This window comes from Eubalaena glacialis, chromosome 1 (assembly GCF_028564815.1).
Source record: "Eubalaena glacialis isolate mEubGla1 chromosome 1, mEubGla1.1.hap2.+ XY, whole genome shotgun sequence".
In the NCBI taxonomy this organism is placed as follows: domain Eukaryota; kingdom Metazoa; phylum Chordata; class Mammalia; order Artiodactyla; family Balaenidae; genus Eubalaena; species Eubalaena glacialis.
The window spans coordinates 227,118,773-227,136,905 of record NC_083716.1 but is presented as its reverse complement, the minus strand read 5'-3'; the positions used below and the strand labels follow the sequence as shown (position 1 = coordinate 227,136,905).

At 39.8% G+C, this 18,133-nt stretch overlaps 1 protein-coding gene across 2 annotated transcripts in view; it reads left to right on the top strand.

Moving 5' to 3' along the window:
* DOCK10 (dedicator of cytokinesis 10) overlaps positions 1–18,133 on the top strand; it is a 279,468-nt gene that overhangs the window by 117,404 nt on the left and 143,931 nt on the right. For both annotated transcript variants that reach the window (XM_061205474.1, XM_061205466.1), the window contains exon 2: positions 9,768–9,887. In XM_061205474.1, the coding sequence (XP_061061457.1) occupies positions 9,768–9,887 (120 nt within the window). The remainder of the gene's footprint in view (positions 1–9,767; positions 9,888–18,133) is intronic.

Sequence of the window (18,133 nt, the reverse complement as noted above, 5' to 3'; positions counted from 1 at the left end):
TGAAAGCAAATGTGGACATAAACTTATTTTTTGGCCCCAGTTGCTCTGGTGACATCAGAGAGGGATGATTAGAATGGATTATGCTTAGTGGAAAATTAGAGATGAAGGCTGCACTGAGTTTATCACCTTGGAAAACCAAGAAGGTATTTGTCCCCCATTCTCAGGATGCATGATATCTGATGTATTTTTTATAGAGTAGGATGACGTTGGAATTCATTAGTAACACATGAGTTTACTAAACCTACATCCTGTACTTCAAGGAGTCATTGGCTACAGGAGAGGTTCTCCTTTAAGATGATTCAAATCCAAACAAAGATAAGTTGAGGAAATAACAGTCCCTTATTGTAGCTGCTGCTCCTTGTATTATATCATTTTAGATTCTTTTAGATGCAAGCAGAAGAAACCTTCCCTGGTAAACAAACATATCCAGAGAAGGGAACAGAAGGAAGAATGGAGAGACAGGCTGGGCAAAGAACAAGAATGGACTTAGAGCAGCTCGGGGCAGTGGGAAACAGGGATGGTCTTGGTGTTTGGAACTAATGGACGGTCTTGTGGGATTTTGGCATCTCTCCTTCAAGATTCAGAGTCCTGGAGGGAAGTGTTGAATGGGCTGGGGTCACATGCCCTTGATCACAGAAAAACAGGACTTTTTAAATTATCAGACCCACCAACACTGCTCTTTATAGGGACGGAGAAAGAAATAAGCCCTCAGAAGGAAATTAACATGCTAGTACTAAAAGAAAGCAGGATGGATGTTGCTTAGGTCAAAAAACAACAAATGACCAATATGCATATTCAGTTTCAAGTAGCCAAAGGTTAAGAAAGTAAATAAAAGAATGAGCTGACCAATCATTATGGGAAGATTTATTGGATATATATAATTCATGTTGTTGACAGGACTATTTACATTCATGTATTTGTGACATGTATGTGTTTAGGTACACACACACATACACACATATCTCTCACATTTGACTCATTTGTGTGCCTGTTAAAGTACTAAAATAGTATCAGAGTTTAAGCTGGTGGCAGCTTTCATCACAGACTTTATATAAATTAATCTAAAAATCCTGGCAGCTGGCTCAAAGGCGTTAATTTCCCTGGTGTCCGGCAGACTTGTAATTGGGTTGTGATGTATTTTTAATGATATTTATTATCTTTCAAGTGTTTCTAGAAAACTAAATGAGACATGTAATTTAATTTGATTTAGATCTTCTTTCCTACTTCTTTACAAGTACCAGTGTTAGGCAAAGAAGCAGGCACTTTTCTTTTTTCATTTGCTGAGCAAAAATGAGTGAATTTTGACATGCTCCTAAGAGATATATGTTGTTAAATTGCCTTAAAAAAGAAAATAAGACTGAAAAGATTTAAATTCAGTTTGAAACTATACCTTACTACATCCTGTAAGTCTCTTCAGGTCCTCGATTTTCCTAATGAAATTAAGGGTTAATAAAATAGAATATCCTGATTTTTCTAACTATAATGTTTGTGTTGAATATGATGACTAATAATCCTTCATATTTGCAAACAACTTTGTAATTTACCAAGTTTAACCTGCTTTATATCACTGAAATGGACTAAGACATTTAAAGAGTTACTTTTGGCTGATTTCTTCTGAGATCTCTGTCCGTTTTTGTTACCAAGGGAACCGTTTCCAAATTCAGCTTAATCTGAGTTTGCCCAGCTGTACAGCTCTTAACTTTGACTTAGCTGGTGTTTTTCCATTCTCATGAAACTGTGTGGTTGAAGACAGAGAGAAGGTTAAAGGGTCAGCATAAGATGGCTTATTCCTTACTTAATTATTTCCTTTTTGGTAAGAAAAGTTCGTCTTGCTTTCTGAAGCTCAAACATTTGAGAAGTTGTCCAGTGGAACTCCCTTTGATGAAAGGCTGAATTAAATCTGTCACACGACCACAGGCTGACAGCTGTGGCCGTGGATCCAGCTGTGTGGGGTCTTCACAAATTTCTTGTTTGTTTTAAACACAGATAGTGTGGAAGTTGGTTCCATTCCAGTTGCACTAAGGCCAAAGGGTCCTGGAGGAACTTGAGATCTAAAGAATCCATGTGTCATTTAGATCTCTTATTTTATTTAAGAAATATAATCAGTCATCTTGATAACATTGAAATTAATTAACAGCTGTGTTGTTTCTACTTTGTTTTGGAGATGTCCAGATTGGTATTTTTTTTTTAGGGTCTGTCTAAAGACCGTGTGGATCCTCACTGTTCCCTATTTGTTTGTCTGTAGGTCAAGATGTGAAGAGAATGTTTAAGTGATTGACATGTCATGCCCTACTAGAGCCTTCTGTACTGGTCCTGAAGTACATACCTATTTTTATTTGTTTTTCTGGGTCATTAGCCAGGATGGATAGTATTGTTAGCTGACGAAGGCATTCAGATATAAACTTAATTCTGTTATAAATACTCAAATTAGAATAAAGATTCAGATATCTGAAAGCGACAGGGGTGGTTGAGGAAAATAGAGGAAGTCTAGACTAGCATCACAGTAGACACTGCGTGTCACAGAAGAGATACGAAACATCTCAAAGGTAGGGGAAAAAACTCTTTGCATAATACTGTTTCTTGAAAAGATCAGATTTTTTTGAAAAGCAGAACCAAGCAAGTAGTTCAGATCAGACTAACTAGAGTAACCCTACCAGTGCTTGGCTCCCTAATTACACTTAACATTTACAGCACAAACATGTGGCCCCAAACACAAGGGGTTTGCTATAGAGATTGTTCTCCATTTCTCATCCCATCAAACCCTTTTCCTGATTTTAGTCCTTAGCGATCCTATTAACTCCCTATTGCTAACAAACTTGACTTGCATGTGTGTAGGTTAGAGCTACAGAAAGAAATTCTAAATATCTTTTGATAAAACTTTGATTGTTGTCTAGGTATTTATCTTGGCAAAGCTAATGAGTTTAATACTAAACTAATCCTAAATTTAATCCTTTTCTTTTGATCTGAAAATATAAATACAAGAAAATATTTTCTAGGTTGGTTTCTCAAGGAAAATAAAAGGCAGAATTTCAAAGTCACTTTCATTTGCTGATATACATAATTAGATTGCCTTCCTTCTTCCTACCGGTCATAGAGCGGCCTGACTTGATTCAGGAGATACACAGAGGAGATGCTGCCCTTTTCTAAATTTCAGTGCTTTTCCTTATGCTTTTACCTCTTTTGCTTCCAGTAGAATCACTAATTATCAAGGTTTATTTGTTTGTTTGCTTGCTTTTTAAGGAAATTTAGATAATAAACATAAAAGCATGTAGGACAGTTTCTGGTACATGAAGAATTTAGTATCACCAGTTTGATTGGTTGGTTGGTTTGACTTGGGTGTTGGGATATATTTGGGGTTAAACGTATGTGGTAATTTTCAATCGTTTTCGAATAAAGAAAAATCTATATTTGCCTGACTTTTGGTGGTTCGCTTAACGCCCTCACATACTTCATCTCTTTGATCCTTATGACAACACTGCTGTAAGCAGGAAGTTGCCCTTTGATTCATTTGAGTCAGTCTCACTAAGTCTCAGTTTAAATGACTGTCCAAGTTACTTAGCTGGGCGGTAAAAGACCCTGGACTTCGAACTAGAGATTCTGACTTCTAATCCTTTGCAAGAGTGGCCAATGCACAGAGCTGCTTAAGTAACTTACCAAATGTTTATGGTTCCCTACAGAGCTCAAAATACTTTCGTTAATAAATTGCTAATTGTTCTTCCCTTTCTTGCTGACATTAGCTTCTAAAACCACATCATAATCTGTAGTTATTTTCCCTGATCTCTTTTCACCAGTGTTTTATTTCTCTTTTTTTAATTAATTGAGATTGTTAGTGGTTGAACTTTCATGTGCTTTTCTGTTTTCCCTCTTTGGTGGATTTTCAAAGGATAAACAATTTTAAAACCAAGCAACTCCCCAGTGTTTTCAGAGACATGAGAGTTTTGAAAGGCCAAGTTCATTTTTCACCATGATGAAAGAAATATATGTTCATTACAGAAAATTTGGAAAATGCAAAAATTCAAAATAACGAAATTCTAAACATCATAGTCCCATCTAAATATAATTGATAATATATGGATACAGATTTCTAATTCTTTTCTTTAAAGTTTTAAAATTTTGCGCAGTTATTCAGTGTGCAGTATTTATTCCCACTTTTACTTAACAATACATAAGTAATTTTGCTTGTCATTGCAAACTTTAAAAACTCAGTTTTAATGGACATATATTGTTTCTTAGAATGGATGTGCCATAATTTCCTAATCATTCTTTACCTTTAATAATTTATTGTTTCCCATTTTTAGCTCTCAGAGATCTAGCTATTCTGGACTCAATTCTAATGTCATAATATGTGTGAATCTAGAACCATTGTCAGGATGAATTTGACTTCCTTTCCTTCCTCCTTTCATTGTCTTCTTTCCTTTTGTGGCAATACTTGCCATCTTGATCATGGACCCCAACCTCCTCACATTTCCCCACAAAAGCCAATCACATGCAACATGTTGTGAGCTAACTAGCTTTACTGAATATTTGAAGAGTTACAAGGAGAATTATGGCATGTACCACACAATTTTTCATTGATATTTTTCCAACTCCTATCCTATTTTCAGTATCCTTCCCAAAGCCCATTATAGCACTAAGCCTTTCTCCACTACATACGATTCTTGGAAAATATAAATCGCTTTTTGTGAACAACAGCTCTGGTGTCTTCACCTTTTAGATATAGCCTCCACCAGCCTGCCTGCCTTTTTTAGCCCTTTTGCATTAAAGTGAATGTATTTTCTCCATCATGTTAGAAAGGTAATATTGCAAAGATATCCTTGTATACTTCTTGGATTATCTGTGTGATTATTTCTTTAAAATAGAGTCCCAGAAAAGGAATTCCTGGATGAAAGGATATAAACTTATTTACTCAACAGATATTTATTGAGCACCTATTATTTGCTCTCTGTACACATTAAATTTACAATACAAGTGCCTTAAATCCATGACTAGTGAAAATTTAAAACTCACAGCCTTTATCTACTTAACACTTATGTAATGAGTACTATGGGTATAGTGTTTTTCTAAGAGCATAACAGATATTATCTCATTCAGTCCTATGATCTAACTCCTACTAAAATGTCCATTTTACAGATTGGGAAACTAAGGCACAGAGATTCTAACATGCCCAAAGTTCCATAGCCCATAAGTGGCAATGCCAGGACTAGGAGCCCAGGAATTCTGGTTCTAGAGTGCATGTTACAGTCTCTGTTGCATCTCAACATAGAAAACCTATAATCACACTTCCCTAAAACGAGGCTGCGTGGTCTAGGTTATTTCTTAGATTCTGGAGAGATGTCTAGGTTGATCATTTAGTCATTTGACTTTTTTCAGTGTTACATACTTCAAATGCTTAGATCTTAAGTGTCATTTCTACACCCATTTGCTTTTGAATTATAATTATGAAAATAATTCAGATCTTTGTGGTAGCACACCATGTTCTTGAAATTAGAGTCTTTAGCTAAAGCATAGACAGTCTGCTTGTTTCGGACCAGTAAACAGCTCCTGGCTCAGGTTGTTACCAAGATGGCAGGTTCACCAATTCCAAGGCTTAGACTTGCGTTGGCGTTCCATGAGAAGTTGTGGAATAAGGAGCGGGGAAGAAAGCATTTGTTTTTGTGACAGGAGCCCATTCTTCTGCTGTGAAGTCGAATTGGAAGAGAGCTGTGGATCTGGGGGAGTAGATCAAACAAATGTCTTAATACTATATCAAAAGAATAGCCCTATTCCCACATCGGTGCAGCACCAGCCCTGCCACATAATGACGGGCACTGGTGGTTGCCTTTTCCCATGCCTGGAGTGATTTTAGAACAGCTAATGAAATTCATTACTCATTTGAGAGAAAAAGAGTAAGAGTAAAAAGCACTATAAAAGTCCAATCCAATTCAGGGTAATCTGGGCACATACCTTATCCCAGTTGGTGCATTTCCAAAGGAAAGAGGCACATTAAATTCAGGAGGGACAACCCAACTGTTGTAAAGCTGTAAATCAATGCTTCTCAGTTCTCAGTTTCACTCAACATCTCTGTAAGGAGCAGTAGTGAGAAATTAACCGACCCCATCATCTTTGTATACATCTGTCTCTTTGACCAAAACATGGAACTGACAGCTGTCTTGCTCCAGAGAAGACTACTGGTTGCATAGCCTGGATTCTCACCATCACAGATGCATAAAGCATCCTTGGCAAGCATCGCCAAATTCTAAGCTCTAGGTACTGTGGAAGATATCACTGTTATTTTTATTTATGAACCTCATATTCCCCAAATTATGAAACATTGAATATCTTGAATGTTGCACACTATTTAACAAATTCCCTGGAAAGATAGAATTTTACTTATCCCCCAGAGGTCAAAACTTAATAAATTATATGAAGCAGATCTGCTAGGCTTTGAAGCCCCAAGTCAAGATAACCTCAGTGCAACACTTTAAACAGGAAAGGCTTAGTAAACCTCCTTCATTAATTGGCTGGCATGTCATAGCCTGAAGTGAATAACTAAAAATATACCTTCCAACAGATGCTTACAGGCTATGCCATTTATTGTATGTATCAAGGAGAGTTTAGGATTTAGTTTTCCTGTGGTTTTATTAATAACCAGTGACTTGTGAACTCTGATTTTCCTATTGTACTAATTTAGGTGGGATTCATTTTAGGTGGAGTTTGGGCCCTAGTAAAAATAAATAAATAAACAAGTAAGTACGTAAATAAATAAATAAATAGAAAGATCTTCTTTGAAGGTCTCCTTGACCTGCGGTTGTTTACTAACGCTCAAGTTTTCGACTAATGGGAGATAAAATTAAAATGATAGTGAGAACAAGACTGTAGGAGGCCTTCTAAAACATCCTTATGTCATTTGCCTTATTTTTTTTTTTTTTTTTTGAGGCTTTCTCCATTTTATTTCTTTGGGAAAAGAAAACGAAGTCTTTCCATCGCATGTGGTAGAGATATATATTTATATATAATTTCTTTTGTGTTTGGAAATCCCAAAGCTGAGTCTATTCATGTTTTTTTCTCTTTTATTTTTTCCTACTAATGCCTCCTCTTCCCCCTGCCCCTCTGGCCCAGGCCCAGGTTGTGGGGCAGGTGCAGTGAAGGTGAGTGGAATGGGCAGTGATTGCCAGGACAGCCCTCCACCCAGCTCAGAGATCTGGTGAGGGGCACCAGCAGGGGCTGTGCAGAAGGACAGAGGCCACAGGGCCACTCCTGTTTTTGTGGCGGATGCACAGCTCGTTAAACAGTCACCAGTCATGGGAGGAGGCTGGTCAGGGGTCGGGGGATTGCTCACAGGAGGTAAACCTATAAATCGCAGCGCACACTAAGCCACACTCCCACGCTCCTATGCATGTCGGTGTGAAGAAGGGGGAGAAAAGGGAAAGTGTTAGTAATCACATCATGAGCTGTTGGTAGAAGGACATCAGATACTTGAGCTGAAGAAACGGTGAGGAAAAGGGGCTTACCAACCAACTCGATGGCAGAGATAAGAGCTTCCTGACCGTTTTACAATGCATTCTGTTTTGTTTGCTACATTTCATACACAAACACAATATTAAGGGGGAGAAAAGAGATTCCAGAATAAGCCAGGTGTTTCAGACTTGAAGGCTTATTGGAGCAGCTGGTAATATATTATAAATGTGACATCGTGATACAAAAGAACTTATTTACAAAGCAGAAACAGGCTCACAGACTTAGAGAATGAACTTACGGGTACCAGGGGAGGAAGGGTTGGGGGGAAGGGATAGTTAGGGAGTGTGGGATTGACGTGTACACACTGCCGTATTTAAAATGGATAACCAACAAGGACCTACTGTATAGTGCAGGGAACTCTGTTCAGTATTATGTAACAACCTAAATGGGAAAAGAATTTGAAAAAGAATAGATACATTTATATGTATAACTGAATCACTTTGCTGTACACCTGAAACTATCACAACATTGTTAATCAACTATACTCCAATATAAAATAAAAAGTTAAAAAAAATTTTTTTTAAATGTGACATTGCAGGGTAAGAGGTGATAGGCTACTGAGGTCTGTTGCTGACCAGGAGTGAAATACCACTACTCAAAGACATTCAAAGCCAACTAAAAACATTAAGATAAGTGAGCCAAAACAAACGTCTGGAGCCTGCATTTGCCTCTTGAGCTATCAATCTGTGCTTCTTGGAATTAATTTTTGCCTGGGAAAATAGGGAATTGGAACCTAAAAGAAGTCTAAAATAGAATAATTATATCAAAAGGCAGGGAAAGGATGCAAGAAGGACTTTTTGCATCTTCTACTTGAAAATATTGAATGTCTCACAGCTTTCACTAAATGGATTACGTTGGGCAACTAAATTTCTTCTTTTCTCCAAGTGTGAAGCCCTGTGTTTTTATTTGCTAAATCAGCAATCTTAATTGAAGGGCCCTTCCAGAGAGAATATTCACCTTTCATCATCCTCCGTTTACTTAAGCATTTGTAAAATGGGTTTGTTTCTGTTCTGTTTCGGTGCAGAAAGTACATGGAAATCCTTGTTGTTGGCCCACCGTGTTACATTTTGTTTTGTTTTGTTTTTTATAGTTGGAAAAAAACATTGACTGCTACTTTGAGGAGTTCATTAGCAATGATTAAAATGTTGGTAACAGTTTCTGGAGCTTTACCAGCAGAGATCTTCCAAAGAAAGCTTTAGAAGTTGAAGCTAAATCTGTGGGCTTTGCAGAGCGGGGAGGGGTGGGGTTGGTGGGAAAGTGTCTGCTGATGTCATTGACATGAAAAATGAAACAAATTTTTTTTTTCATTTATGAGATCACTTTAGCATGCAGATTTCATGTTGACCACTCCAGCTTCCAGGAGCCCAAAAATAATCCAAACAATCATCCTTTTTTATTTAGGTTGCATGAATGCTTCATCCAAGGGCTAAGGGAACTTAGACTGTGTCCTTGGTCTTCTGTAATATTTTATTATTTATTTTGGGCTCCATCTTTCTCACTTTGTGAGTTCTATACAGTTTGGTGTAAACACATCAACTGTAGAATGAAACAACCACCTTTCTCCCACTGACATTTATCTCTCAGGGAGCTTCTTTGACGGAGGTGCCTTTCCCCTTGGCTTTACGAGTTTATTGTGGTGAGATGATCTAGCTATTTTTTCAGACTCTTCTCCATTTTCACCACACTGTTTCCATATTAATTGTGTTGTTCCATTCTACTAAAGAATTACCCGACTTCTCTCTATATCGGCAAAGAGGCTCAGAGCCAAGCAATTAATCCTGATACAGGATCCATGTTTCAGTGACAACTAAGACAGTCTGTGTTACTTTGATTGCTAGCAGGGAGCCAACGGTTTAAAATAGACCCAAGTAGACCTCACAAGGAAGTATCTAATTCATGAAAAATGATGATAATCATCATAATACTATAGCAAGTAAGGAGAAGGCCTTTCTCCACATTAACAAAGATCAGGTTTACATAAACATCTACTCTATGGATGTGACAAGGCTGAATACCATGTGCACTGGAGGCTCGGCGCTTAAATTACTGAGTGAGATGTCAGGTATTTCAAGATCTTCTCATATTATTTCAGATCTGGAAATAATAGTGATGTGGCTTTGCCCCAAATGCCTGGAGTTTCCATGACTCTCTTAGAAGGGTTGCATGATATCAAAGCTTTGGCGAGTCTAAGAAATGAAATCCAACCAGTTGTTGAGAAAAAGCAAGATTCTCTGTTTCAGTGGTTAATACGATATTTTCTTTGTCTACAGCAAGAAAAGCCCAGGCTTCTCCAGCCTTTGGATTATGAAACTGTCATTGAAGAACTTGAAAAGACCTATCAGAATGATCCCCTTCAAGATCTCCTATTCTTCCCCAGTGACGACTTTTCAGTAAGTGTTGTCTTTTCAAGCCATCTAAGTTCAGGAGGGCGCCACAAGGTGATAGTAGATCCTCCCAAATTGTGTCGCTGTCTTTCCTTATAGATTTGGGGAGCTCAGCCCTCTTCCTGTGGTCACCCTACGTCACCGTCATCACAGATGGAATGCATATCCAGCAATAGAAAGTGCCCAAGGGCCTTCTAAAGTTGGAAGATTGGAGGCTCAGTGATACTGTGGCCACTTGGGATGGGAGGGGCATGGGGTGCTGCTTGGCTCCAGGTGGTACTGGTGTCCCTGCCAGTATCTTGGTTTCTAACCACTTACCTGGCCTCACAGAACGCTTCCTCCCTTAGGCCATTTGTAACTGAAAGCTTCCAAGCAACTGAAACCAACCAAAGGCAGAGGCGGGAATCTCTTGGCACAAAAGATGTAGGTCTTAAAAATCACCCTAATCGTGGTTGTCCCTTGTTTAGCCTTGTGGGCAAGGAAAGGTAGGCAAGCGCATCTTCACGGAAGGATTTGTGATCTGAGATGTGTCCCCTTTAGGACAATGCTCACTGGCACACAGAACATTCCAGAGGGTGGTGCAGGGAATGAATAAAAAGGAAATTCATTTTGGAGACAAGCATAGTAAAGTTATGGATGATGAGCTCCCATGTGTCCCAATCATTCCACCTGTGGTCATCTGAAGCATGTTTAATTTGTTAGTGAATATCTATATAAACAGAGATCTCAATGGGCAGATGGTAACCCTTCCTTTTTTTGTAAGAGAAAGGTAGTCTCAGACATCACAAACATGAACATCTTTTTTTGTGTGTGTGTGTGGTTGGATATAATTTCTTTCTTTTTTTTTTTAACATCTTTATTGGAGTATAATTGCTTTACAATGTTGTGTTAGTTTCTGCTGTATAACAAAGGGCATCAACTATACGTATACATATATCCCCATATCCCCTCCCTCTTGCGTCTCCCTCCCACCCTCCCTATCCCACCCCTCTAGGTGGTCACAAAGCACCAAGCTGATCTCCTTGTGCGATGCAGCTGCTTCCCACTAGCTATCTATTTTACATTTGGTAGTATATATAAGTCCATGCCACTCTCTCACTTCGTCCCAGCTTCCCCTTCCCCCCTCCATGTCCTCAAGTCCATTCTCTACATCTGCGTCTTTATTCCTGTCCTGCCCCTCGGTTCTTCTTAAAGCAGATGAAAAGGCAGCTCCGAGGTAACCTGTGGCACAGCCACTGTCCGCGGAAACCTCTGACGAGTCGCTGGGGCCCCAGGGCTTCCACTTCCTCAAGCAGCCTCAAACTTCCATTCCTTCTCTTATCTTGGGGGCAGATCTGGCTTCTGGCTTCTAAAGGTTCATTTTTTTCACCTTTCTCCATGAATTAATAAAAAAGAAGGTGCGTGGAAGTCAACAATTTTCTGTTCCAAGTACCAAGAATGATGGAAAGAAAGGAGACAGATTTGTAGACAGGAAAAAAGAAACTCTTCCCATCTGTTTTTCAGACTTTTAAATGTCTCTCGCTTGAGTGTTTGACACAGTTTAAAAGAGGCTTATCTCGGACAGAAATCTCGTTTCCGAGGTCTGACCAGGCCACGGGGCCTGAACTGCAAGCGCAAAGTTGAACCGCGTTTTATTTTTTAATTCCGCATCCTCATTTTCTTTCAGACCGAAGGTAAACCTTGAAACAGTCTCTTTCTGTCAGACAGCACACACACAAACAACTTGACACTTGGAGCTCCTTTTCTTCTCGCTCTGTTACTCAGAAATGCGTCAGAAGCTACTCCAAGTTCCCCCAGCTCAAGAAGAGAATGGAGACATGTAGATGCGATGTAACATTTGTACTGAATTTGAATTTATTTTTTGGCATCTTTCCACACTCATTTAAGTTAAGACTGGTCTGATTACTCTGTGTCCTTTGCTATCCTTAATGGTGTAAACAGAGCATATAATAATGTACTTTGTTATTTTCCCAATGTAAACATTCCAATAAATACACTGAATCCTTTTATCTTGGGCTTGCTTAAGACCCATCTGTAGCCACCCCATTGCCTTCAAAACAAAGGGCAAACGCTGTAGTATTTCCCAAGGGCTTCTCCACGATCTGGTCCTTGCCCATTTCTCAAGGCCATGGTCTTCCTCCCCAGCCCAACCCCCCCCCCGTCATACACAGTCACCCTCATTCCCAACTGGGGTAAAATACTAGCACAATTCTGAACGGAACATTCTATCACCCCTCACACGATGTCCTTCCTTTATTCATTCAACAAATATATAAGGTATAATACCGAATGTTAGGTATTAAAATATCTCAGAATGGGGAGACAGCAGTGATGAGACAGAAATTTCCTTGTTTTAATGAAGCTTACCTTCTGGTGGGAGGAATCAGGCAAATAAAATAAGTGAATAAATTAATTCGCAAGATAATTCAGATAAAGACCAGTTCTATGAAGAATGAACGGGGCCGAGTAATAGAAGTAACGAGGGGAAGAACTGAGCTGGGCTGGATGATCAAGGGCGCCTCTGACAAGCTGACATTTGAGCTGAGCTCTGAATTCCCAAAGAAGACCAACCCTGCTAAAGCCTGGGGAAGGAAGGAGGGTTTGGGGCTGCAGGAAGCTGCTCCGAAGGCCCAGGAGAGGTCTGAGATTGAAGAGCGGTATGGGTGGACAGCAGAGTGGTCAGAGTTGAGGTCAGGCAAGGACAAAATAAGACATTTGCATCTTATTCGAAAGGCAAGTGGCGAGTCGCTGGAGTGTTTCAAGAAGGGGAACAAGTGACCTGGTGCATATTATTAAAAGCTCATCTGGCCTCTGCATGGAGAACACATAGCAGCGTGTAGAGGAAGCTGGGAACCAGCTGGGAGCAGAGCTCCCAATTGGCAGGAGCTCAAGAGACATTTGATGCCACCCTATCATCAGAAAATATTGTATTAGACAAACAGCTAAATTTTCATTTCCATGAAATGATATTTTGACAAACAAAAGGATAGCATTGAATATTATTACCACGTAAAGTTGCCAGTTTTTGAACAGCATTCAGATGGATTGGTTTCCTGCTTTCCTACTCTACAGAGTAAGGGTTGACAAACAAAGGCCCATGGGTGGCCTGTTACCTAATTTTGTATGTCCCGTGAACTAAGAATGGTTTTTATGTTTTTTAAAACACTACCCTGTTTTATTTTCTTCATAGAATTGATTAAATAGTTGAAGGGAAAAAAAGAATATTTTATAACCCATGCAAATTATATGAAATTCAGATTTTGGTATCCATAAATAAAGTTTTATTTGAACCCGATGACACCCATTCATTCACCTGTTGTCCATGGCTGCTTTCATGATACAGCTGCAGAGTTACAACAGAGGTGCAGTAATTGCAGCAGAGAGAGAGGGCCCTAAAAGATTTACTATCCGACCCTTTACAGAAGAAGTTTGGGGATCCCCGCTATACAGTACAACCATGTTCGTTTTGGGGGGGTTTCCTCTCCCTCCATGTGGAGTAAAGCCCTTCTTTAAATGCCCTTTGCCACAGTCTGTTCCATCCACAGCCTGCATCACATTTCAGGGGTGTTGCTCGCCAACAGCAAGGCTTCTGTTCACCTGGCTAGGGTATCCTTTCCCAGGCCCATCCTTGAGCAGTGGGTAAGGATGCTCTGGGATGTGTGTGCACAGCCCACAGTCACCCAATGAGAGGTAGTAATTGAGTGGCCATTCCAATCCCAAAGCATCTCAGGATGGAAGGAGGGGAGCGGCCCCAAACTCTCCACCCTCCCTCCAATGTCCTTTCCAGTTGTGCCCTACAGATGGAAGAATCTAGCTCACTTCTGTGCTTCCATGTTACCAAGTACCCACACTTGCAGTAGACATGATTCATTATTTGGTTTGTTTAATCAATATTTATTCAGCACCCACAAGGCGCTGAATATAGAGCAGCACTTTCTAGACAAGAGAGACTGACAAGAAAAACAAAAGCCCTGTGTTTAAGGAGTGTGTGCCCTAATATGGATGAAAACTAAAATTGATTAAGAATGCTTATGGTTAAGAAATAACAAGAAACAAAGTCTTCATCTGGTCCTCTATACCCCTTAAAGGAGATTATTTTTTACCAAGACAGTATTCCATTCACACTGCTGGCCCAAGCCATCATCATCCTTTTTTGCCTGAATCCCCAGAAGTGGTCTTTAACTGGTCTTCCTGCATCCTTCTTTGCCTTGATTGATTTATTCAATGGAAGCTTTTGGAAATACAAGTCAGATAATGCCACACCTCTAGTTAAAACTTTCCAGTGGTTTTCCATTGCCTTTCGAGTCAAATCCAGCTTCTCACCTGGCTCCTGATAATCTCTGAGCCATTTTCTCCTCGCCCTGTTCCCCTTGGGCACTACACAGATACCTAGCGTTCTTTGTGTTCCCTGCGTTTGCCCAGCCCGCCCCCTCTGTGGGGCCTTTACGCCCCTCGCACAGCTGGTTCGTGTCTTCCATTCACGATTCAGTTCAAATGCTACCTCTTCAAAGAACCATCTCTGACTTCCAACCTGCATTACCCCACCTCCACCCTGTGTTACTCTATCACATCCGCCTGTTTGCTTCTCTCTATAACACTTACCACTACCAAGGAAGATCTTGGTTTGCTTTTTCGCTCTCTCACCATCAGTGAGTAACCTCAAGCAGGACAAGGATGTCCCTGCCTTGATCATGGTAAGACCCCCAGCAACTAGAACGGCACTTGGCACCAAGCAGGTAGAAAATGAATATCTATTTCACGAGTTGTCTTTCAGACACATGTGGGTTATTATTTTAGAATATAACTTTGAGTACCTTTAGGAACCAAAAAGGCTATTCTGAAATGAAATTTGAGAATAAAGAGAATGAAGTCATTGGTTTTGCTTGAGATCATTAATATGATACTTTCCTCTTCGACACAGCTTAACACATCACCTTAAAAAAACAGTGCTAAGATCGGGATCCCTTTCCCCAGAGGCTCTTTCCATCCGATACAGTGACTGGCACTTAGCCGCTATCAACAAAGGCTAATTTCCTCCTTGTAACACCATGTACTTATTCACTTGCTTTCTGTTACTAGGCAAGGGAGAAATCAATTCATATCTGTATTTTAAGTACCCAACACAACGTCTGGCTCATGGGCATTCAGTAAAGATTGTTGAACATTGAATTGAAGTCGTCTTCTTCCAGATTAAGAAACCAAAATAGAAGCATTTTCCTCTTTCTTGGCCCACGAGGTAGAAACTCTTCCTCTGGTGCGTGGGTTCTGGGAAAAAGCAGTGTGATCTTCTGTACTGCTTGCATCGTAATGATTACTTGGAATAAGCGGTCTAGATGCATTTATTAGCTCATTCATTTCAAAAACATGCACTCCTTCAGTAATTGTATTTGCTACTCTTGTTTTTCTCATCTTTCTTTTTTGAAGCTGGTAGTAATAGAAACCTAAGACCAAAAAATAAAGAACTTAGTCACCAAATTGTGGCTTCAGGAAATAGGCAAGGAGAGTAAGAAAGGAAAACAAGAGCTAAAGAACAGTTTGCACAGGGAGAGCAGCTCGGTGCTTTGCGATGACCTAGAGGGGTGGGATAGGGAGGATGGGAAGGAGGTTCACAAGCGAGGGGATGATGGCTGATTCACTTTGCTGTGCAACAGAAACTAACACAGTATTGTGAAGCAATTATACTCCAATAAATATCTATTTAAAAAAAAACAGTTTCAAGGACACAGTGAATCATATTGGGGAGTGTTTCAGTGGAAGGAGAAACTGATACAAAATAGCAGAACAAAAAAGTGAGAAAGGCAGAAATGAGTTTCTTGGTGAGAGAAAGATACAGAAAGCCTTAAGTGGCATCATTTCTGGGAGATGTAAAAACCTTAAAGAAGAAAGTTCAGAGGTCCAAAAGCAATACTGACACTGTGGAAAGGCCACCTGATCACCTGTATTTCCATACTGCCCACCCCTGTCAAACTGCTCTATTTCCACTCAGTTTCCTGGCCCACCTTCTGTGAGCTACTTGCTGTAGACAGCAAGGACACCAACATGAACAAGAAACAGTACTTCCGCTTGAAAGGTTAGACTTTCAACGCTGGTCAGTGGCATCTTCAAAGTCAAAGGTCTACATTGCACATCTGAAATAGCCTGTCGAGAGAGTTAACATAATCTTCTCAAATCCTTTCTTCATATCAGTAGTTCAGAAGTAGAGTCTCAGGGCTCTCCAATGCATCCTGCAATTTTCATGGCTTATTAACAAGACTTCGTGAACAGTGCTTTCTTAACATTTATTCCTTCATAGCATGTTTTTAGCTATAAAAAGCAACTGGTATGTGGGGACTTCCAGGCTCAACCACATGGGTCATTTTGTGAGAGGAAGCAGAAAGACCTTAATATCTTTTAAATGGAAGAGCAGAAAGGCCGTGATCGTTTATTTTTTTCTTCTTGCATCTCTTACTGAGACACAGCTTAACATTTTATAAGAATGTCAACCTCTTTTTAATCCTTGGCTTCTTAGCCTGAAAAGCAGACTTTAAATGGCTCTTGGTATTCATGCAAGAACGCTGTGATTGCAATTTAAAAGCTAAGTAAGAGTCTTTCTCAAACTAGGTTATTCTTAGTTATAATATTCCTCTCGTTTACAAGCTAATGAAGCTGAGATTTGGAAAAGCTCATGTTCAAGGATGTAGAGTAACTGTGACAACAGAAATCAAACATAAGCACCTTGACTTTTGCTATTGGAGTTTCTGTCTAAACAGTGTGCTCTGAGCCAGCTGCTTCTTAGAAAAATAAGGTGCATGACTTGGGGAAAATATTAACTCGCTGCATCCCCCAGTGAGTGGTACCATTACAATATTCCAGAGAAGGGATTCTAGAGAGCTTACTTTAATTCAGTAAGGATATGTGGAGACTGCTCTGGACTTGATTGTGCTAGGAATATATGTCCACATTAAGACTTCTATGTGAATATTCATAGCCTCATTAGTCATAATCCAAAGTGGAAACAACCCAAATGTCCATCAACTGAAGAGTGGATAAACAAATATGGTATATCCATACAGTGGAATATTATTCAGCCATAAAAAGGAATGAAGTACTGGGCTTCCCTGGTGGCTCAGTGGTTGAGAATTTGCCTGCCAATGCAGGGGACACGGGTTCGAGCCCTGGTCTGGGAAGATCCCACATGCCGCAGAGCAACTAGGCCTGTGAGCCACAACTACTGAGCCTGCACGTCTGGAGCCTGTGCTCCGCAACAAGAGAGGCCGCAATAGTGAGAGGCCCGGGCACCGCGATGAAGAGTGGCCCCCACTTGCCGCAACTAGAGAAAGCCCTCGCACAGAAACGAAGACCCAACACAGCCATAAATAAATAAATAAATAAATAAATAAATAAATAAAATTTTAAAAAAAGGAATGAAGTACTGACAACATGGGTGAACCCTGAAAACATTATGCTAAGTGAAAGAGGCCAGTCCCAAAAGAGTACCCACGGTATGATTCCATTTACATGAAATGTTCACAGTAGGCAAATCCATAGAGACAGAAAGCTGATTAAAGTTGCCTAGGGCTGGGGAGAAGGGAGAAAGGGAAGTAACTGCTAGTGGATAGGGGGTTTCTTTTGGGGGTGATGAAGATGTTCTAAAATTAAATAGTGATGGTGATTGCATAATCCTGTGCATAGACTTAAAACCACTGAACTCACTTTAAAAGGGTGAATTTTATGGCATGTCAATTATATTTCAATAACAGTGCTATTTTTTAAAAAAAGGATTGTTCTAGGCATTAAGATAGGGATCATGTAGGTGGCCAGAGACAGGATACCAAAAAAATCATAAAAACACATGTCTGCATTCAAGTACTTCATTCTTTAAAAGGGATAACAAAGTATACCAGAGACACAATAAAAAACATGGCAAAACATTTCATTTATAGTTATGTTTTATCACCAAAGCAGATTTAATGTGGCTTGCTTACATACAAAAGTACACACATGTAAAATGACTGGCTGAATTAATCACTTGCAGAGCTTTTGGGTCTACAGTATTCTACAGTTAAGCTGCAGACTTCATGGGTAATACAGACAGTAAATGATATAGTTCTGAGAAGAGAAGATGTATGTTGGATGAATTAGAGAAGATTTTCAAAAGAAGGTGGCATCTTTGTCAAACCTGAGATTAGGAAAGAAAAGGATTTTCTGAGAGGAAGAGAAGCACGGGCAAAGTATGTGCAGCAGTGAGCCCAGCACGGAAGAAAGAGTGCGAG